Below are 23,196 nucleotides of genomic sequence, written 5' to 3' on the forward strand. Positions count from 1 at the left end.
AGTCTGTCAGTTGGAGTTAGAGTATTTGTAGAGGAGACAGGGAAAGTGATCTAGCTGTATAGCACATTTGTTCTCAACCTGTGGGTCATGACCCCTATAAGGGCTACACATCAGATGCCTGCATATAGATACTTAAATTATGATTCACAACAGTAGCAAAATTACAGTAGCAATGAGAATAATTTGATGGTGGGGGGTCAGCACAACATGAGGAACATTCTTAAAGGGTCCTAGCATTAGGAACATCGTGACTGCTGGTATGACATGATACATATCCCACTGTCTCTAGACCCACATATATACACAGGAGGATTATGTGTAGTCTACGATATAATGTGATGTATATAAGCACAATCTGCATACATATCCTCCTATCATATGTATCCATTCACTTGGCGAATGATCGAGTAAATTTTGAAGCTATAAAAATAATTTGCCAATTTCAGTCTATCCCTGGAGTATTGAAGTGTAGGGTTTGAGAATTTCCTAATGTCTACAATATACTTTGATTATATACATCCCATCCACTTCCACCCTCCAGCATGTACTCCTCCTAACTTTATTGTCTTTCTCTTTTTTAAAATACTCAGTGGGTAAGAAGTTTTTAAGCAAATGTAGAAACTGTTCACAGTGTGGTGGTGACACCGTGTGGCCATCTGGAGGAATGACTCGTGTATTTCTTGTGGGTGGGTCCTTTCTCACACATAGACTTAGCTTCCATTGGTTTTGTCATTTACTGTAGTGCTCCAGGAAATTTTTTTTGTCTGTTTGTTCAAGATAATTTGTAAAGGCCGCTGAAGAGGGAGTTGCTGCTTCATAGTTTAAGCTAAGACTTAAACTTAGTTTGTCCTTATACTTAGTTTGGACTAAGCAGTCTGCAGTGCTGAAATCCAGAGGCTTGTTTCCTTATTCCAGGATTACAGGAAGGGAAGGGAGACACAGCTTTTGCACAGGACTAAGTGGGACAGCCCGTCTTCTCCTCTGAGTACCAAGTATATTTTCTGCTGCAATGGCTGTCCTAGGAATGGGAGTGTCAAAGACAGATTCTGTAATTTTAGATTCTTGAACTTGCACATAATTTTCAAAATACAAATGCGTAACAGTCTGTAGTCATTGATTTTTACATACTTAATGTTCATTAGTAGTTACATACAGCCCTTAATGCTCAGACACTTGAAATAATTTGAAAGAAATATATCAAGTTCTCACACCAAAGCAGGTCTCTCATGTGATAGAGGTCTGGTTTAGTGTGTCAAGGAATTGGTCCTGCCAGCTAGCACCATCCTGTTCCCATGGCAGCAAGCCACCCTTAGGTATTGCTTGGCCTGTTCCTCAGGCTGTGTGGACCTTGTAGGCCGTGTGGACCTGGTAGGCCGTGTGAACCTGGTAGCCAGGGATTTAGTTGCCTGGGGTTTGGAGTTGATATCTCCAGGTCTGGCACTGTGGGACGGAGCAACATTTCAGTCTCCTGACTGGAACTTTGTAGCAGCAGAACATGGCTTCTGTTCCTAATGTTGTTTGGTTGTTTGCTCATGGCTCTCTGCTCATCTTGTCTTCACCCTCCATGCCCTGTGTGTCTGGAAACCCAGGAACTCTTGTGTCTCTGGAGAGCTGCCAGCTCCTTTCCAGCTTTGGTATACTCGATGGAGATTGCACTTGAAGTGTGTGTTCTTTAAATGTCGGTGTCATACTTCATGTCACCTAAGGGGCGCCTCGTCACAGGGCTTCAAGTAACTTGGTGCTTCTGTCGATAACAAGTGTTAGTCTCTAGTCAGTTTTATGTAGACCGAAGTCGTTTGGATTTTCATTTTTTAACTTGTCACAGGACACTTTGTCACCCCTTATCGCTTTATCTTTTTAATCAATCAGGATTAGCTATTTTGATAAAATATGTGTGGAAGATAATATGTGCTGTTTTGCAACATTTACATAAACATTGAAGCGCTGATGTAATTGAATTGCTTCTACAATTTTAGAGCTTGGAAACCCAAATAGCCAAGTGGAACTTGCAGGTAAAAATGAATAAGCAAGAGGCTGTGGCCGTCAAAGAAGCCAGCAGGCAGAAGGCTGAAGCTCTGAAGAAAGCGTCCAAAGTGTACAGACAGAGGCTGAGACACTTTACAGGGGACATCGAGCAGCTCACGTCCCAAATCAGAGATCAGGTGAGTGTGCATGTGCTTTTTTAAAAAATTAATTAATTTATTATATATATATATATACATACATATATATATATATATATATATATATATATATATATATATATGAGTACACTGTCATCACTGTCCTCAGACACACCAGAAAGAAGAAGGCATCAGATCCCATTACAGATGGTTGTGAGCCACCATGTGGTTGCTGGGAGTTGAACTTAGGGACCTCTGGAAGAGCAGTCAGTGCTCTTAACCACTGAGCCGTCTCTCCAGCCCCGAGTGTGCATGTTCTTACAGAATATCTTCATGTGCTTCAGTACCATTGTCAGTTAGAGTCAGAGAGCAGAGTTAGACAGTAGAGTTAGCATAGTTAGATAGACTGGTTAGATAACAGATAGCATGGTCAGTTAGACAACGTAGTTATTTGGTTATTTGGATAGCATAGTTACTGTAGTTAGGATATTTAGTTAGGTAGCATAGTTATTATAATTAATTAGCATACTTAGCATAGTTAATTAGCATAGTTGGCATTGGAAGCTTTAAATGATGATGTTCTTATCCATGTTACTATTAATATTACAAAATTTGTTCATCTTTTTTGCTTTGGATTTTTATTTTGAATTGTATGGCACTTTTTGGGGCCCGCTGAAAGGAGGTATGAGTATATGCCATACCCACTCCCCGACACACACACTGAAAGCTTCTAAGCTAAGGGTGAGCCTTCCTCCATCTGCCTACTGGAAAGTTACAGTGCGCACTAACATACTGAAGGCCCTGAGAAGGCTTTCAGGATGCTGTAATGAGGGCATGGAAGTAAGAATTTCCCACACTACCCACAGAACAGCTCTTGGAAATGGTTCTGAGAAGTATCAGTTTGGGAAATGCTGATTTGTGTTACTAGACCATATGACTTTATTCAGTAATTGACCTCTGTAATGCATCTGAAACCATATGCTGACGTAAACAAACCATGTGAAAGAGATCTCTGAGTGTAATACAGAGCTGAAGAATGGAGTTAGTGCTTTGTTCTTCTCGACAAGTCATTATTCAGTTGCCATCCAATAATACATTCTCTGTTTGTGTGTCTCATAGTATCCCACCTCTTTAGAACGCATGCTAAGGCTTATAGGTTCATTAGTAGCTTCTGGGAATGAAAACAGATTTGTATGAAAGCTTGGACAAACAAAACAAGTTAATATTTTATAAGCTCAAATGTTACCATTTTAAGGCTCTAATGTTTTAACTTACATTCACTTGGATATAAGTAGATATGAGAATTGAGGACTGGGCTCAACTTCTGTAAGGCTGTGACCTGGCCGCATACCTATAGATGCATAGAGTGGTGGACACTCATCCTGGCATTGATGCTTTTGAGGTTTTCCACTAAAGGACATCACCAGAGTCCTGTGCCAGTTTAGAAAGGCTGTGCACTGGTGAAACCTTGTGACTTTATATAGGACACTTAAGCTCTCTGACCCTCACTTCTTTATGAGCTAGGGGAGAGCACTGCTCACCTCAGATAGCTGGAGGAGCATGTGTAAGAAACAGACAGGGCTGCTACATGCTGTCTCCTTTACACCCTCAGGGCGAGCGAGGAGCTGGCTGCTCTGTGAACGTCCTGCTGCTCTGGCTGTCAGTGCTTCTTGCTCAGTGTCAACAGCCCTTTCCCTTTTACTCAGTGAGCTGCCTTCCAACGGCTTTTCCTCCAGAGATGGTCTCCCCTTGCTACTCTTTAAGTAGCAGACCTTTAACAATTAACCATATTGAAGTCTTAATTTTTTTTTATTAACTTGAGTATTTCTTATTTACATTTCGAATGTTATTCCCTTTCCCGGTTTCCGGGCAAACATTCCCCCTAATCTCTCCCCCTCCCCTTCTTTATGGGTGTTCCCCTCTCCACCCTCCCCCCATTGCCGCCCTCCCCCCAACAGTCTAGTTCACTGGGGGTTCAGTCTTAGCAGGACCCAGGGCTTCCCCTTCCACTGGTGCTCTTACTAGGATATTCATTGCTACCTATGAGGTCAGAGTCCAGGGTCAGTCCATGTATAGTCTTTAGGTAGTGGCTTAGTCCCTGGAAGCTCTAGTTGCTTGGCATTGTTGTTCATAAGGGGTCTCGAGCCCCTTCAAGCTCTTCCAGTTCTTTCTCTGATTCCTTCAACGGGGATCCTGTTCTCAGTTCAGTGGTTTGCTGCTGGCATTCGCCTCTGTATTTGCTGTATTCTGGCTGTGTCTCTCAGGAGAGATCTACATCCGGCTCCTGTCTGCCTGCACTTCTTTGCTTCATCCATCTTGTCTAATTGGTTGGCTATATATGTATGGGCCACATGTGGGGCAGGCTCTGAATGGGTGTTCCTTCTGTCTCTGTTTTAATCTTTGCCTCTCTATTCCCTGCCAAGGGTATTCTTGTTCTCCCTTTTAAAGAAGGAGTGAAGCATTCACATTTTGATCATCCGTCTTGAGTTTCATGTGTTCTATGCATCTAGGGTAATTCAAGCATTTGGGCTAATAGCCACTTATCAATGAGTGCATGCCATGTGTGTTTTTCTGTGATTGGGTTACCTCACTCAGGATGATATTTTCCAGTTCCAACATTTGTCTATGAATTTCATAAAGGCATTGTTTTTGATAGCTGAGTAATATTCCATTGTGTAGATGTACCACATTTTCTGTATCCATTCCTCTGTTGAAGGGCATCTGTGTTCTTTCCAGCTTCTGGCTATTATAAATAAGGCTGCTATGAACATAGTGGAGCACGTGTCTTTTTTATATGTTGGGGCATCTTGTGGGTATATCCCCAAGAGAGGTATAGCTGGATCCTCAGGTAGTTCAATGTCCAATATTCTGAGGAACCTCCAGACTGATTTCCAGAATGGTTTTACCAGTCTGCAATCCCACCAACAATGGAGGAGTGTTCCTCTTTCTCCACATCCTCGCCAGCATTTGTTATCACCTGAGTTTTTGATCTTAGCCATTCTCACTGGTGTGAGGTGAAATTTCAGGGTTGTTTTGATTTGCATTTCCCTTCTGACTAAAGATGTTGAACATTTCTTTAGGTGTTTCTCAGCCATTCGGCATTCCTCAGCTGTGAATTCTTTGTTTAGCTCTGAACCCCATTTTTTTTTTCTTTTTTGGTTCTTTTTTTCAGAGCTGGGGACAGAACCCAGGGCCTTGCGCTTCCTAGGCAAGCGCTCTACCGCTGAGCTATGAACCCCATTTTTTAATAGGGTTATTTGTCTCCCTGCGGTCTAACTTCTTGAGTTCTTTGTATATTTTGGATATAAGCCCTCTATCTGTTGTAGGATTGTTAAAGATCTTTTCCCAATCTGTTGGTTGCCATTTTGTCCTAACCACAGTGTCCTTTGCCTTACAGAAGCTTTGCAGTTTTATGAGATCCCATTTGTCGATTCTTGATCTTAGAGCATAAGCCATTGGTGTTTTGTTCAGGAATTTTTTTCCAGTGCCCATGTGTTCGAGATGCTGCCCTAGTTTTTCTTCTATTAGTTTGAGTGTATCTGGTTTGATGTGGAGGTCCTTGATCTACTTGGACTTAAGCTTTGTACAGGGTGATAAGCATGGATCGATTTGCATTCTTCTACATGCTGACCTCCAGTTGAACCAGCACCATTTGCTGAAAATGCTATCTTTTTTCAATTGGATGGTTTTGGCTCCTTTGTCGAAAATCAAGTGACCATAGGTGTGTGGGTTCATTTCTGGGTCTTCAATTCTGTTCCATTGGTCTATCTGTCTGTCTCTGTACCAATACCATGCAGTTTTTATCACTATTGCTCTGTAATACTGCTTGAGTTCAGGGATAGTGATTCCCCCTGAAGTCCTTTTATTGTTGAGAATAGTTTTAGCTATCCTGGGTTTTTTGTTATTCCAGATGAATTTGCAAATTGTTCTGTCTAACTCTTTGAAGAATTGGATTGGTATTTTGATGGGGATTGCATTGAATCTGTAGATCGCTTTTGGTAAAATGGCCATTTTTACTATATTAATCCTGCCAATCCATGAGCATGGGAGATCTTTCCATCTTCTGAGGTCCTCTTCAATTTCTTTCTTCAGAGTCTTGAAGTTCTTGTTGTACAGATCTTTTACTTGCTTGGTTAAAGTCACACCGAGGTACTTTATATTGTTTGGGTCTATTATGAAGGGTGTCGTTTCCCTAGTTTCTTTCTTGCCTTGTTTCTCTTTTGTGTAGAGGAAGGCTACTGATTTATTTGAGTTAATTTTATACCCAGCCACTTTGCTGAAGTTGTTTATCAGCTTTAGTAGTTCTCTGGTGGAACTTTTGGGATCACTTAAATATACTATCATATCATCTGCAAATAGTGATATTTTGACTTCTTTACCAATCTGTATCCCCTTGATTTCCTTTTGTTGTCTGATTGCTCTGGCTAGAACTTTAAGAACTATATTGAATAAGTAGGGAGAGAGTGGGCAGCCTTGTTTAGTCCCTGATTTTAGTGGGATTGCTTCAAGTTTCTCTACATTTAGTTTAATGTTAGCTATTGGTTTGCTGTATATGGCTTTTACTATGTTTAGGTATGGGCCTTGAATTCCTATTCTTTCCAGGACTTTTATCATGAAGGGGTGTTGAATTTTGTCAAATGCTTTCTCAGCATTTAATGAAATGATCATGTGGTTTTGTTCTTTCAGTTTGTTTATATAATGGATCACGTTGATGGTTTTCCGTATATTAAACCATCCCTGCATGCCTGGGATGAAGCCTACTTGATCATGGTGGATGATTGTTTTGATGTGCTCTTGAATTCGGTTTGCCAGAATTTTGTTGAATATTTTTGCGTCGATATTCATAAGGGAAATTGGTCTGAAGTTCTCTTTCTTTGTTGTGTCTTTGTGTGGTTTAGGTATAAGAGTAATTGTGGCTTCATAGAAGGAATTTGGTAGAGCTCCATCTGTTTCAATTTTGTGGAATAGTTTGGATAATATTGGTATGAGGTCTTCTATGAAGGTCTGATAGAATTCTGCACTGAACCCGTCTGGACCTGGGCTCTTTTTGGTTGGGAGACCTTTAATGACTGCTTCTATTTCCTTAGGAGTTATGGGGTTGTTTACCTGGTTTATGGCATGTGTTTGATTCTGTTTGGTTGATTCCTCCTCCTCCGCAACACAGATGAGTGCAACCCTGAGACGTTGCATTGAATCCCTGCTTGTTTCACTGCATGTCTGCACACATTACCATGAAGGCAGGGTTTGCAAGGAGGGGACTGTGAGGTCTGTGCTAATTAGGAAGTTGCAGCAGGACTAGTTCCAATGCCGTGCAGGGTGAGCGGCTCTTGCTTTGTCTTTTTATAAGGACAGGTTAAAAAAGAGATGAGGACTTTAAGTATCTAATATACACATCTCTTCCTCATTTTCAATTCCACACTGTCTCACAGTATATATTATGATAGGAACTAACTTTACAGTATATGTTAAACCTATCTCTTACTTTATAACTTACACTAAAATTGATTTTACACAAAATGAAATACGGTTCTAGTCTTTGGTATAACAAATATTGCTGTGAAAAACATAGACAATATCTTGTACATACAAGATGACCAATAAGCTCTCTTGTATGCATAGATGATAGGAGGACAGAGGAAATAGTATGTTAACTGCTGTCCAAACCATTTCTGGGTCCTCTGGTGTGTGGGTAACTGGCATTCTTAGAACCAGCCAGTCTGTTTTTCCGTGGAATGTGGACAAAGCCAGAGAAGCTAGAGCTCTGGGGTTAGCGCTGCAGAGAGCCACTGACATTTATTTACCAAGAGTGTGCTTACTTCCTGGCACCATTCAGACCCCTACAGACAGCGATGAACAAAACAGACAAGAGTGCTCCTTTGTGAGTCTCACAGTCACAGTGGCTTAGGCACTCCCTGTGCTGACAGCCGCAGTCTTGTCAGGCTGACGGGTAACCTCTGGAAAGACAGATGAGGATGATCCGAGATGTTGTGGGCTGGGGAGTTGCAAACGGTTTCTGTATATTACGGGAGGCTTTCTTCTCACATGTATGTGGTTCTTCTGTATAAAGAATGGAAAATGAAGATGCGTTCACACATAAAATAGAAATTAATTTTATTAATTGTGAAATATTGCTTATAACTAGTCACATCAACTTCTTAAAATGGTAAGTTGGAAGTTTACTGTGTGCGAATAACGTAATAGTCATGTACATATTTTATTAAAGCTTACTTTAAAGTTTTCCTATAGTAAAAGCTGCACACAAAGAAAAATTTAGAAGAGTGTTTTCATATTTATAATGCATTTGTATCTAAGACCTGAAAAAAATAAACAAGGTTTAAGCTACCAGCTGAATGCATTGTTTATTTTTAGGAAGCCAAGTTGTCTGAAGCAGTCTCAGCTTCCAATGACTGGAAAAGTCGTTATGAGAAAATCGCAATAGAAAAAACTGAACTGGAAGTTCAGATCGAAACAATGAAGAAGTAAGCAAGAGTTTACACTGATTGCTGCCCCGTGCTGCAGTTCCGGGTGTTCTGGAGTCTGTAGTGAAGGAGCCTTCAGTGCTTCAGCCTTTCTTCCTCTAATGCAAACAGTGCTTCATATCCCGTACTTAAAGGTGAAGCTTGCAGTGTAGCACTTTGTGCTTGAGGATGTGTTTCTGTTCTTTGTTATAAATGTAGATACTTTGTCCTAAATGGAAGTGATATCTCTCGATTAAACAAGGATACGAAGGTAGCAAACTTTGTAAGTGCTTTAAAATCTCAAAATTATTGTCCCTTAATTCAAGTGACTAAAATGCATAAAAGAATGTTAATGAGTAAAAATACATACATTTTATTCTTTGACACTTCTGCTAATAGAACAATAACAGACCCTGATATTTAAGAGGCCCGTTTGTTTGTTTGTTTGTTTGTTTGTTTTTACTATGCTGTTAGGCTTTATTATGGAAAACTAACATGTGATTTACTTCTAAATATGAAGTGTCACTGCCTGGCTTGGTCCTTCTTTTTAATTTGTCTGCAATTTTGTGTGTGTGTGTGTGTGTGTGTGTGTGTGTGTGTGTGTGTGTGTGTGTGTGAGACCAGGCAGACTTGCATCCTGTAGGAAATAAACTAGATGCCGTCATCAGTAGGTATGTATTTATAGTCCTGGGTGCTTTGACTGTAGCCCTAGGGTACTTCTGTTCTGTTGCTCCATCCATCCTGCTACCTTTCTATGCTTTTTAAATTTTAATCAATGCACCCTACCAGAATAATTTAAAAAAAACTTATTATTTGAATGAGACTTTCCATCCTTTCACTTATTTTATAAAGGCAAATCTCTCATCTTCTGGAAGACTTGAGGAAAATGGAAACTCATGGGAAAAATTCATGTGAAGAAATTCTTAGAAAACTTCACTCACTGGAAGATGAAAATGAAGCCTTAAATATTGAGAATGTGAAATTAAAGGTAGTGTGTGTGTGTGTGTGTGTGTGTGTGTGTGTGTGTGTGTAGGTCAGAGGACCTTGTGGAAATCCTCATGATACTGTATTATTAATGTGAAAAATCCCTAGATCTGTCAAGTGTAAGAAGTATGCATATATTTATGTTCCTCTATGTCAGTTTTAAGATTTTCAGTTATGTCCAAAAAGAAGTTTAAATTTCATTTAGCAGGACAACACTTATGACCTTGAACAACTCTCTCTTTGTCTCAATCTTAAAACAGTTTATTTACTCTCTAATTTTAGCAGTGAATCATCCAAAATTGTATTAGCTTTACTGCACAAAAGTATTGGTAAGTGTCATGGTTACCATATGATACAACATCAGACTGGGTCTGCTTGAAACCAGAAAGTATGTTCTTGGCTCCTTTATAACCAGACCGAATTTCCAACTGAGTCAAGTCCAAGGAGTAATTGGTTTATATGTGTCCCAGAGAAGAGAGGGGGAGGAAGATTTTAGAGTTTCTGAGAAAAAAGAAACCCAAGTTCTTTGACAACAGACTTGCCTGTGGCTGAACACAAAACTTAGCAAAGAAGCACTTGGACCATGAAATACATAATCACAAAATTCTCCCAGATTCATGTTCTTGAAACAGAAATAAAGGTTTAGGGAAAGTAGAAAGGATTTGGATGTAACCTTAAAAAAGAGAAAATAGGAAGGAATGTTTTATGTGTGCTCCGTAAGTAGGGGGTTTACAGTCACGGGCCACTTTGCCCTGCTGCCATCTGAGTTCTGAGTTAATTTTATCATATCCCTCAGCTCTTACACTTTGGTGGAGATTGAAAAGTGTAATGAATGTAGAAAACGTGACGTGTCAGCGTCGCCCATTCTTAGTTAGAACTCAGCTCTCCTTTTGTCAGTGATTAAAACCCTGTCTGGTGTACTGACTAGATTTGTTCATGAGTATTAGTCATTAATTTAAGATGGCAATTATATGTCCTCAAATATTTACTCCACTGCTGTTGATGAATGAGTTATGCTTTAGTAATTCTTCAGCTTGGACTGAAGTGTTCTGACAGGCAGAAACCCCATCAGTCACGTATTTCTTTCTAGAGTACACTTGATGCCTTGAAGGATGAAGTTGCTTCTGTTGAAAATGAACTTGTAGAACTTCAAGAAGTAGAAAAACGACAGAAAGCCCTCGTTGAAGGATACAGAACTCAGGTGACTTGCATCTGTTTTGGTGTTCATTAAAGTCTGTAGATGACTGAGACTTGGGTCAACAGAATGAAGAGATGGGGCGAACATCTGTGACATAATGAAATGTCAAGGAATGTCAGACTTTCCTTAAGACCCCATTTGCTTTCATGAAGTTGTCTTGCCAATTCCAGATGCTAGCTTTACTTATGAAAACACTAGATATTCCTAAGAGGAAATTTAAAGTTGATTGCATAGGCATAATGAGAATCTTAATGTGGAATCTTGTTAGTATATTTAATGGCATTGATTTAAAATAACGACTACCATCTAGGGTCATTAATCATAGCACTCCTCTTTCCCTAATAATGTATAATTCAAATTTATTCACATGAAATAAGTGGAAAGAAACACGAGACTTGGTGAGATGACTCAGTTGGAAGTGTGCTTGCTGTGCAAGTATGAGGACCTAAGTTTGGATCCCAGTACCCAACTGAAAAGCCGAGTGCATCAGTGGGACAGGGAACATACAGATACCTGGAGCTCCTCTGCAGCCAGCTCCATCTGTAGTCACTCACCTCAGTGACAGACCAACCCTGTCTCAGAAATACACCGTGATTAGAGAGGACATCTGGCATCCAACAAAAGCACATGCACACACACATGCACACATACGTACACCACAGAGACACAGAAGAACATATGATGGTTTATCAGAAATAGAATGTAAGTCCAATGATAAGTTACAGTTAAGCTTTCAGTTTTGGAAATGCAGTATCAAAGGAAGACTGGATTACACAGATGCTTGCATGATGGGAAACAAATTGGGCATTAAAGAAAGTGCTGTTATTAGAAGAGTGCGGATTAAGAATAGTGATAGACTGAGGGTGTGGTATAGTCGAAGACTGCATGCTCGCCATGTTTGAGGCCTTGGGCTCAGTCCCTAACATTGCCAGAAGGAAACGAGAGAAAGGATGGAGATGAACCAAGGAAGGAAAGAGAACACACTGTAGGCACAGCTTATGGTGCAGTAAAGTGTAGCAAGCAGAGGGGCTGTGCCTAGATGGGCTGGGTGGAAAATTCCATTGAGACATCCAGCTGAAGAGCTGCAGCTAGCAGGTAAGAGTGGAGTCTGGAGGACTGTGGTACTGAGTCCACTGTCTGTGTCCTGTCTGCTTGTGTGGGTTAAAGGCCTCAGCAAGAATGTCTCATCTGGATATACTATGTTGTACCTGCTGGGCAGTGTACACAGTTCACCCAGGTTATTTGAATGGATTTTGTTTGGTGGGGAAAATTATTAAAAGTAGAGTTATCCTCACCCCCCCCTTTATTGAAAATGGATTTTTCATATAATATATTCTGATTGCATTTTTTTCTCCCTCTACTCCTCCTGGTTCCTGCCCACTTCCCCTCCAACCCAGATCCACCCCGTTTAGAAAACAAAAGAGTCTTCTAAGGTATAATAATAAAATATATTAAAATATAATAAGATAAAACAAAAACTATCAAATCAGAATTGATCAAAACAATTAAAAAGAAGGAGAAGAGCCCAAGAAAAGATACAAGAACCAGAGCCCCACTGGGTCCCACACTCAGGAATCCCATAAAAGCATTAAATCGGAAGCCATAATGATACGCAAAGGACCTGGTACAGATCTGTGCATGTGGTGTCGGTCTGTGAGCTCATAGGCTCTTTGCTCACGTGGACTTAGAGGGCCTCGTTTTCTTGGTGTCCTCTGTTCCCTCTGGATCTTCCACTCTTTTTGCCTCCTATTCTGTGGGCATCCTAGTCCCTGAAGGGAGAAATTTGATGAAAACATGGTGTTTATGGCTGAGCGTTCCAAGGTCTGTCACTCTCTGCACAGTGTCTGGCTGGGGGTCTCTGCATTTGCTCCCATTGCTGCAGGAGGAGGCTTCTCTGATGACGGCTGAGAAAGGCACTGATCTATGGATACAGCAGGATGTCGTCTTTAGGACTCATTTTCATTGCTGATGTTTTTGTGTAGAACAGTAGTATTTAGTTTCTCTAGGTCTTGGGACTATTTAGTCTCTGATTTTTGGTCACTGAGCATTGTTACGTATGGGTTCCATCCCATGGAGTAGGTCTTACGTCAGATCAGACAGTCGTTGCTTACTTCCAAGCTTTGTGCCACCATAGTACAGTGGCTCTCAACCTTCCTAATGCTACGACTCTTTGATACAGTTCCTCAGGTTGTGGTGGCCTCCAACCACAAAATTATTTTCGTTGCTACTTCATAACTATAATTTTGTTACTGTTATGACTTATAATGTTAATATTTTTGGCGACAGAGGTTTGCCAAAGGAGTCACAACCCATAGGTTGAGAACTGCTGCCCTAGCGTCTCTTGTGTGTGGGATACCATTGTAGGTCAAAGGAATTGTGGCTGACGTGGTGTTTGTTTCTCTTCTGACAATGTGCAGAGTACCTCCTATAGCAGAACGCGGGGACGTATGAGTGGACGCTCTGTCTGGGTTCCGGCTGGGCTTCTTCTTGCTCAGTGGTTGTGTAGGTGTTGTCAGCAGCAGTGAGCCTTGCTGTAGGCTCATGCTGTGTTGTCTTGGCAATAGCCTGAGTATCTGGGGATTCCCAGGGGATCCCTCGGGCCAGTAACTCAATTAGATGCAACCCAATTCTTGACCTGGAAGCTTTGGTGACAAGAGATGGCCAACTGGGGCTTTGTCTCCTCCGTTATTTGTTAAGATTGCCTTCATATGTGTTATGTTTTAGGAAGCCTCTCCGGTATTAGGTTTCCAGTTTTAGCTGCCTCCCCCTGTATTTCCTCCTCGTTGCCCTCTTCTCCCTGTGTCAGCTCCCACCCCCCATCCATAACTGTCTATTCTACTTCCTTTTCATAATGAGATCTATTTGTCTCCCAAGTCTCTTACTCTCTGCCTAACCTTTTTGGCTCTATGGATTGTAGCTTTGTTAGCATTAACTTACCAGCTGATGTCCACATGCAAGCAGTAGACACCATTTGTCTTTTTGTGTCTGGCTTACCTTACTCAGGATGATGTTTTTCTAGTTCCACCCCTTGCATGTTGCATGGTTTCATATTTTTAGCAGTTGAGTAATGCTACCTTGTGTAAACGCACCACATTTTCTTTATACATCGTTCTGTTGAGTGACATCTAGGTTGTTTCCAAAGAAGAGAGCAGTGATGACGTGGCTGGTCAAGTGTCTCTGTGATAGGATGGAGCGTCCTCTGGGTATATGCCCAAGAGTGATACAGCTGGATCTTGAGGTAGCTGGGTGTCTGTCTGTCTTCCTCAGGAGCTACCACACTTATTCATAGTGGTTCCCCTTGCTCCCATCCTCCCCAGCATGAGCAGTCGCTTGTTTAATTGATGTCAGCTGTTATGGTAGGGGTCGGGTGAAATGAAAGACTTAAAGTAGCAGTGACCTGAAAGAGATGGGGTCTTCAGAGCTCAGGTCAAGTATGAGAGCGTACTTGGTTGGCGAGGACAGGCGAACAGTGGAGGGATGAGCACTAAGAAATCGTGTCTGGAGTTACGTTAAAGCATGCTGAGAGCGTTGGTAGAGCATGCAGAGTCCGAGGGACGTAAATGGAAACGCACGCCGAGCTTTATCCCATGCTACACTCAGTTCATGTGGTACCTTACAGTCTGCGTGTTTTTTGGTTTTGGTTTTAGGTACAAAAGTTGGAAGAAGCAGCCGCAATGGTGAAAAGCAGATGTAAAAATTTACTCCATGAAAATAAACTAATAATAAATAAAAAAAACACAAAGCTAGAGAAGGTAAGTTCGAAATTGATGTAATGGAGTATTTTACATGTGCGCTTCTCGGTCATCTCCCAAGAGCTTGCCTTGGAGTGACCCTTCACTCTGCGGGAGTTTAGTCTTTTCCCTTTGAAGATACGATGTACTCCTGTGCTTGAGATGTTGTTTATTTGTGTGACCATCTTTTTATTTTTTTATTCATATTCAAGAAATAGCATAAATGCCTCATTTTTCGATATGAATTTAAAATTTAAAAGGCCCAAATATTATCACTGAGGTCTACCAGCAATAAAATACAATCTTCTCTCTCTTTCTTTCTCTCTCTCTCTCTCTCTCTCTTTCTCTTTCTCTCTATTTTTATGTCTTTAGTATCTAAAAGAATTGCAAAGTAACAGATTCTCTGGTAAATGCATTTTGGAGAAAAATGGTATCTTAAAAAACCTCTTTTTTTCATCCCATTGCAACAGAGGGGAAGCCAGCGTTGGCAGGTGATGATGTTTTTGTGAATAGTTCTGAGTTTTTAGATGGAGCCACATTCTCTTTTGGATTTCACATTGTTTTGGTAAGGAAAAAGTGAGAGTCACAGGATCCCGATTCCTGGCTGAGAGGTGGAGAGCCTTAGTGGTTAGGCGCAGACTCTGTGGCCGCTCTTGCTGCACTGCTGGCCCATTTCAAGACTGGGAATAAAGAGGAGGGCATTGCTGCCTGAGCAGGCCATCGGCTGTTCTTAGAGCTGCCCTCACCTGTTTTAGCAGACCAAAGAAGAAGCCATGTGAAGTCTATGCTGTTTCCTCAGGATGGTCTCAGCTCATTTCCCCTCTGCTGCTACAGAGCACAGTAAAAGCCCAGGTCAAAGTCGGAAAGGGGAGGAACCTGGGGTGTTTAGCTATGTCATTATACAATTTGCTGTGATAGAACTAGAAAAGTATGTTTGTTTTTTTAAAAATGGAAGTCCTATTTATCTGCTGCATAAGTCTCCTGATTTTCTCCTGGGCTCTTAACTATTTTAGAGGTTCAGAGGTGTGCTTATCTTTTGTCTTCAAGATGGCCAGATGTTGCACTGTGCTGTGGGTGTCCCAGCTCGGAGAAGTTATCCCTCTTGAGGTTCCTCTATGGGGACACCCCAAATGTCACCTTTAGCTGTTTACAGTTACACATAGCAATGTGGTGTTCCTTAGCGGGTATTATGACCCTCCTCCATGATTTATGGAAGTGCTACAGTCAGAAGGGCAGGAGGTGAGGGGAGTATTCTGGGTACACACCATGACAACAGTGACTAGATGCAGTCACTGAGAACCAGTGCAGTAGCTGTCTTGAAGCAGTGCTCAGTGGACTCCACTGACTGAAAGGGCATGTGTGAGGTATAAGCGCAGTGAAGTGACAGTGACTGGAGAGCTGACGACGGACCAGTGGGAAGGAAGCACACCCATTCCTAGTCACGTGCGCTTGTGTGAACACCTGGTGTAGACTGATAGCGCTATACTTACTTGCCTGACAACCTATCTGAAAATTAATTAATTTTACTCATACATTTCATGTAAGTTAACGTTTGTAAGGTACTTATTAATAGCAAGCATGTCTAGTCTTAAGCTAGTAAGAATATTCCTGCAAATGTGTGACTTTGCATTTATTTCCCCTAACGCCACACCTCAGATGAGAGGCCAGGTGGAGACTCATCTGGAGCAGGTAGAGCAAGCCCGCAACTCCATCACCTCAGCCGAACAGAGACTCCAGGAGTGTCAGGAGAATCTGCAGCGCTGCAAAGAGAAGTGTGCAGAGCAGGCGCTCACCATTAGGGAGCTTCAGGGCCAGGTGTCCCATCGCGTCGAGTCTTGGAAGATGTGTTAAAGAAACGTTTGATGACGTCATTTCAGCAGTTGAGGGCCTCATGTCGGGTTAAATATTTTATTCCCATCGTTATCAGTCGATGCAGTCTTTTCATGCAGACAGTCTACTGTGCATCTGTAGTATTTCCTGGTGACACTGGTCATAGAGGTAGCTGATATGGGAGATTTATATGAGTCTGCATTTGGAGGACATAGTGTGGTGATGTGAGGAGAGGAGGGGCAAGCTGGGCTTGCCTGTCTGTTTCATGAGACAAATATATTTTATGTCTGTCAGCATAAGACAAATAATAGTTTACCTTGCAAAAATTAGAATCCTTTTAATTAGAACTGTGCATCACATTAACTGGAGTAATTCTTTTACTCAATGCCTCTCAGTTCATCAGCGTAGGGACTGTGCTTGTCCTCGTCACCACGACCTCCCTCCTCCCTCATGCCTGTCACACCGAGAGCACTCTGTCATGCTTTAGGGTTACTTCATGTTTTCTTAAAGAAGCATGACCGAGTCTGGTAGCCAGTCTGCTTCTTTATGTGCAAGACATTTCCAGGCAGAATTCACTTTGTGGCTTTCAAAAGAAACTTAACTTTAAAAACATAAAGCAAATTTCCAAGTTGAAATTCTACTAGAAAAAAAATTACTACATTAATTAGTAGGAGAAAAATTATTCTTTATTCTATGTGTATGTGTGTTTTGTCTGCATTTCTGTGCTCCACATGCATGTAGTGCCCAAAGTGGGCATCACAATCTTTGGGACTGGAGTTATGGGATGTTTGTGAGCTACCATGGGGGCACTGGGAATATAACCTGGGTCCTCTGGAAGAGAAGCCAGTGCTCAGAGCTGCTGAACTATCTCTCTAGGCCTGAAGAGAAATATCCTTATTACTATTAAGTCAGATTGTGAAGCAACAGGAAGAATAAGTAGTCTGTTCTGTCCTGAGCCACCTTGTCTTCCACTTACTTGACTTTTACTGGGTTAGCATTGTCCTATCCATGTGCTAAGTGCAGCATTGTTGATATGAGAAACATCAATCAACATGAGAAACACATCAAATCAACCATCTAATGAACAATGCTTACATTTGTCTCACATGTTTTTTGAGATTTTGTTTTGCTCTTGTTGGGTTTCGTTTTGGAGGCAGGTTTCATGTGCCTGCACTGGCCTCAGTCTGAGGATGGACTTAAGTTTCTGGTCCTCTCTCCTCTCCTTCCTGAGCTGGGGTTGCAGCCCAGGCTCTGTAGTGCGGGTTTGTACATGCCGGGAAGGTTGTTGCCAGCTGAGCCACTTCCCTAGTCCCTGATAAGCTGAATGTCTCTTTCCACTAGAACATTGTTCAGGGTATTTTAATTACCATCACCCAGGAAAAATGTTCTTCATTCTCTAACATAAACAACATCAGCTCTTAAAACTCTGTGAGGATTTGGAGAACTTGTGTGTTAGCACTGTAAACATGGCTTGGTATCTTTCTGTGTATTCCTATCTTCTTGTTCCTTACACTTCTAAATAAAATACGTAATTTCCTTGGAAGTTGATGAAGAAAATAACCGAAAAAACCTGTCTTTTTCTTTTTTTCTTTTAAATTCCACTCAGGTTGATGGAAACTATAGCCTTCTGACCAAGCTTTCTCTTGAGGAGGAAAATCATCTGATTCAGTTAAAGTGTGAGAACCTTAAAGAGTAAGTGTCAAGTAGACTTACAACTGATGTCACATTTCCTCATTCAGTGTAATCTTTGTGTATGTAGATGATATATATATGTGTGTATGTGTATGTGTGTATATGATATAAAGAAAATTAGAACAGATGGATGCGGAGAATAAAGAGCTTGAGAGGAAGCTGGCCGACCAAGAGGAGTTTCTCAAGCACAGTGACCTGGAGCTGAGAGAGAAGGCTGCAGAATGCACAGCACTGTCCAGGCAACTGGAAGCTGCCCTGGAAGAAGGGAGACAAAAGGTACAGATGGCCTTTATTCAGAAACCGTTTAATTAGTTTGCCAGAGTCACGTCCCATCGCCAAGCCTACAGTTATTGTTTTCATGCTGATGACAGGGTGGAGGGAGCAGCTCCATTCTTGTTCTTTACTTAATTTTCCCTCAGAGCAAAACACAGATCTTACCGAGCCAGGACTGCTTTTCCAGATGCTTGCTGATGTGGCGGGGGAGTGGGCTGAGGTGAAAGGACCTGGAGAATATTTGTTGCACGAACAAGTGCATGCAAGAATTGTATTCCAATGAAACCTGTTAGGTGTGCATTCAGCCTGCCTCGTCTCTTGCCGTGTGGGCACTGCCATATTTCCTCACAGACAAAGATGAAAAGACTAGACCTGAGTTCTAGGGCACTCAATGTAGTAGGGATGCCACCCTACATGCAGATTCTCTAGTAGACATGGAGAAAAAGCAGGTATTTCAACCAGGGCGAAAGGGAATGATGGGAATCTCAAAGAGGACATGAGTTTATCAAACAACTTGAAATCTCCTGTTGAAAGACCATGGCTGAGTCCCCACAGCTGATTTGAATCCTGGCTCTGATGCAAAGTAACCTCACCAAGGGCAGCTGCCTTCTAACCTTTAGTTTCCTAACCAACAGAATGGGGCTTGTGAAATTCCATGAAGGATGAATGGGGCTAATGCAGTGACCATCTCCACCCTGAGGACTCTCATCTAACCCACTGGAGTCTGCTTGGCATCTCCACTTAAGCCAAACCTGACATGTCTTAAGCCAAGTTTAAATCCTTCCCTCTTAACTCTTATTTATTGTATTCCTCAAAGACCTTAGGGTCAGTTCTGTCAAGGCTGAGCTCTGATACCTTCCAGTGTTGTGAATTTTGTGCTGAGAATCCACCTTATGTTGATTTTAAGGGACACATCATTGAATAAGTTAAGTAAGAAGGAGTGATGCCAGCTGTAAACCAGCTGCAGATGCAGATCCCTCAGCCCCACCTCCCCACCCCCAACCTCTGCAGAGAACCGGAGGGTAAGACCTTGCCAATGCCAGGTGCTCTCAGACTTTGTCCCAAAGTGATCAGAATCCCCAGACAGTGTCTTTCCTTTCCTCTGTACTGCACTGGTGGAATGTGGCCATGTCCCATTTCTGACATGTGACAAGGGCCACCACTGCTATATCACCCTTGTCCATGTTGAGGGCATGGCTGTTTCTCTGGGGCCCTTCCTGTCCTTCCTGGCTTTAGAGCTCACTGCTACCCTTTCCTGCTGCATTCGAGAGGTCCGTGATGGGTTCCAATGACCTAGAACCAGTCCTTCCTGCTTAGCTCTTTGTTCTTGGACTAGCCTCTGCCTCTGCTCTCACACTTGTGGCTTCAAACCAACATGACATAAACAACCAGGAGAAGTAGAAAACTCACAATCCGGCTGCCCTGAGAGGGAACGATGTGCTAAGCTCGTGCATCTGTCTAGGTGCAGTGTTCACCGCCCTCCCCTGTCTGCCGGTCTAGGTTCAGCGAGCTCTAGCTATGGCCACCACGGTTCAAGATACCACAATGAATGTAAATAAATACATATTACAGACAGTGCAGGTACACACACCTCTCCATCTCCAGTTAATTTTCCAGATACATATGATACATAAACACAAATATTACAAGTGCTTCTCCAAATTAAACTCTTCATTTTCCCCTCTGTAGTACTGGGATTGAACCAGGGCCTTGCACGTGCTAGGAAAGCAATCTCCTGTGGAGCCGCATCCCCACCTCAAGATAAAGAACACCAAAATGTTTTGAATGGGGTTGCCATACCCAACTACTGTCTACTTGGGGAAAAGTATACTATGACTGTACCAGGGCTTCAGACCATATTTACAGGAAAACACATTCAGTTACTTTATTCTCTTAATGAAAATTACAGGTTTCTGAAGAAGTAGAGAAAATGTCGTCTAGAGAGAGGGCTTTACAAATGAAAATATCAGATCTGGAAACCGAGCTTAGAAAGAAAAATGAAGAACAAAACCAACTTGTTGGCAACATGAGCACTGTAAGTATTCGCGTGGCTTGTATGAAAGTGAGCACTAAGCATGCATTCCATGTGTCTTAGTTACTTCTTAACATACAGGCGAGGTGGGCCACGGCTTCCATTGTACAGTGAATGTTAGGAATGACAAATAATCAAAATGCAAAAAGAGATCTCATCCCCCTGCTCTGTGCAGCTTCAGTTACACGGCCTCCGAGCCTCATCAGGCGGCTCCCTGCTCGCCATGTCTGTGTACCAGCTGCTCAGAGAAGGCTCCACTCAGACACTGCTTACATTCTATTTAAATGTTATTCACTTGAGTTTTCATCTTTTAAAGATACATGCAAGTTAAAGAGTTATAAGCTAGACTTTATATGTGCCTTGATTAATGACTATTATATCTTAGAGATATGATTTTAATATTCACCATTATCCAGTGATGGATGCTTTGATCCACTCAGCCGTGAAATGAGAATACCAACTTGGCTGTGTTTAATTAGCCTCTTATATTTTTTCCTGAATATTCATGAAATAGTCTATTGGCATAAGAAGCTGGCATTAGTTGTGCTTAAATTACTTAATAACTGTCTACTTGATAATTACATAGAGAACGCTGGTATTTTATTTTTCCAAGAGTTAGAGACTCTATTAAAACTCCCTTTTCACTTCCAAGTTGTAAGTCTAAAGGGCTCAAAGGTTAAATTATTTTAATATATACTGTTTACTCTTATTGTCTAATAAGTTTGCTGGGTTTCCAAACAAAAGCAAACCAACAGACTCCTCCCCGTCAGGATTCCTGACATTGTAAAATGTGTGTGGTGATCTTTGTGCAGTGGAAGTCCCTGAACGAATAAACCGAGATTGATGGATTTTCTTTTCTATGTTTAGTAGTTTGCTAAAGCTTCTAAAATAAATAGGTTAAGATCTGACGTTAAGCCTGATCATTGTTGTGCTAGTAAACAATCTAGAATTCCGAGCCTAATTTATAAATAGCCAGAAATAAATGAGTTTCCCTTGTGCCTTCCAAGGCACCGAGCTTGGGGAGTAATGCATGCGCATGCGCACACAGCCTGACTGAGTTGTGAGTGCTCAGACAGTCTGAGTCCAGCCCTGGCCACACCACTCTCTCTCTCCAGTGTCTCCCACAGTACATGGTGTACCCTGCAGGACTCTTCACGGTTTGGGCTGTGAGGTGGGGTGGATGCACACTTTGAAGGGTGACCTCACAGCTCCACACCATGGCAACCCTACTGAAGTCACAGCGCCTTTCGGACCTTACTCACTGTCCCAATGCTCATTTGCATTTCCTTTCTGCCCTGCAGTGTGTAACTGTGTAGCTGCTGTTCTCTCCAGATTGATGCGCCATAAAGCCCAGCTCCATTTAGTTGATGACGTGTGCAGTCCAGTGTGCAGTCTAGGGCTTTGCCCCACAATTCCCTGCCTCTCCTGCTGGGCCCTGCTCGGTTTCAGGAAGGACATCACTGTCTGCTGCGAGAAACACAAAGGGACTCTGTTCTTGGTTGTGAGCGTTTCAGCTGGGAACCTGTCTTAGCTAAAGCATTTGCAGTGAGCAGCCCACCTAGAAATCTGTACACCACCAACGTTCAAAATGTGTATGAGTTTATTAAAACTTCTCCCTCAAAGGACATGAATGAAGTTCCTTTTACTGTCTGAAAGAGTTCAGGAGAAAATGTTCATGTTATCAAAGCTGGAGTTCTATCAGTTTTGTAAAACACCTTCCTTTCAGAATGTGTATTCTAATGGTACAGCAGGTTAATGAACTATAGACTTTGGGTCTGGTTAATTTTGGTGTTTGCTGTTTTTACTTGCAAAGTTTTTTTTTTATAATAAAATTTAAGACAGTGAAGGTGTTATGGGATAAAACATATTTTGGCAGAAAAATGGCAAAAAATGGATGAAAAGATGTCACTGTAACATAATAGGATCTAATGACGCTCTAAATAAACTCGTCTTACTCATATCTAATAATTTAGGGCAAAGTTACAGAATACAGTAAACTCAAAATAGAGTGATTAATCACATGTGCTCTAATCACTAAGACACTGCTTTAAAGAAGATGCTATTTAAAATCCTGTGGGAAACTGACGCGTTCAGCTACTGCATATGTGCTGACACTCTTCTTGCATATGGCTGCTGTGTTGATTCTCTGCTTCTCTCCTCATTTAGAAAGCCCAGCATCAGGATATATGCTTGAAGGAAATACAGCACAGCCTTGAGAAGTCGGAGACTCAAAATGAGAGCATTAAGAATTACTTGCAGTTTCTTCAAATTTCCTACGTAACAATGTTTAGATAAATTGTCGAATCCTGCTGATTGATAAACTTTATGATTTACAGGTTAGCAGTATTAGAATTTGTATGTGAAGATACTTGAGACATAATTTATTATCTAAATGAACTTTAAGAAATAATAGTTCTTATTCTTTTGTGACAGATAGTTTGCATTGAACTCTGGTTTCATTCTTTTTAAAAAAATTATTAATTTTTAAAGTTTTTTTCTCCATACATGCAAAAATCAGAATTATTCCTATGAACCATTGAAGTAAATTTGTAATAACTCTAGACCAATTATGAGCCAAATACATGACTTTAAATAATGTATTTGCTTGTTTTATATTGTAATGCTTTATAAATAAAATATTTCAGAAATTTAATTTTATAACAGTATAACATAAGTTTTAAAGATAGCAAGTGTCTTGCTGTATATAATATTGCTTCCAGTATACGTCGAGTTTCTGTCATCCTTTGTATGAGATTTAAATATAAGATATTAGATGATAGCTCTTCAGTGCTAGGTGACGGTAACAGGAAAAGGTGCTGCTAGCCCTTGCCTCTGTAGGCGTCCAGGCTGTTGGTGAAGCCAGGGCTGCTGCTCT

General features: G+C 41.4%; 1 protein-coding gene across 13 annotated transcripts in view; it reads left to right on the top strand.

Annotated features, from left to right (window-relative positions):
• The window catches only part of Odf2l (outer dense fiber of sperm tails 2-like), a 36,933-nt gene extending 13,938 nt beyond the window's left edge, over positions 1 to 22,995 (top strand). For 8 of the 13 annotated variants that reach the window (XM_006233440.5, XM_017591110.3, XM_006233439.5 and 5 more), the window contains 10 exons: positions 1,977 to 2,162; positions 8,493 to 8,602; positions 9,434 to 9,569; positions 10,656 to 10,766; positions 14,411 to 14,515; positions 16,151 to 16,309; positions 17,931 to 18,016; positions 18,130 to 18,292; positions 20,199 to 20,324; positions 22,488 to 22,974. In XM_006233440.5, coding sequence (XP_006233502.1) covers positions 1,977 to 2,162; positions 8,493 to 8,602; positions 9,434 to 9,569; positions 10,656 to 10,766; positions 14,411 to 14,515; positions 16,151 to 16,309; positions 17,931 to 18,016; positions 18,130 to 18,292; positions 20,199 to 20,324; positions 22,488 to 22,616 — 1,311 coding nt within the window. In that variant the 3' untranslated portion in view covers positions 22,617 to 22,974. Of the gene's footprint in view, positions 1 to 1,976; positions 2,163 to 8,492; positions 8,603 to 9,433; positions 9,570 to 10,655; positions 10,767 to 14,410; positions 14,516 to 16,150; positions 16,374 to 17,930; positions 18,017 to 18,129; positions 18,293 to 20,198; positions 20,325 to 22,487 lie in introns of those variants that run through there. The other 5 variants (XM_006233447.5, XM_063282555.1, XM_063282556.1 and 2 more) reach the window with 3 other exon arrangements.
• The last annotated feature ends 201 nt before the right edge of the window (positions 22,996 to 23,196 follow it).

Source organism: Rattus norvegicus, chromosome 2 (assembly GCF_036323735.1).
Source record: "Rattus norvegicus strain BN/NHsdMcwi chromosome 2, GRCr8, whole genome shotgun sequence".
NCBI classification, from domain to species: Eukaryota; Metazoa; Chordata; class Mammalia; order Rodentia; family Muridae; genus Rattus; species Rattus norvegicus.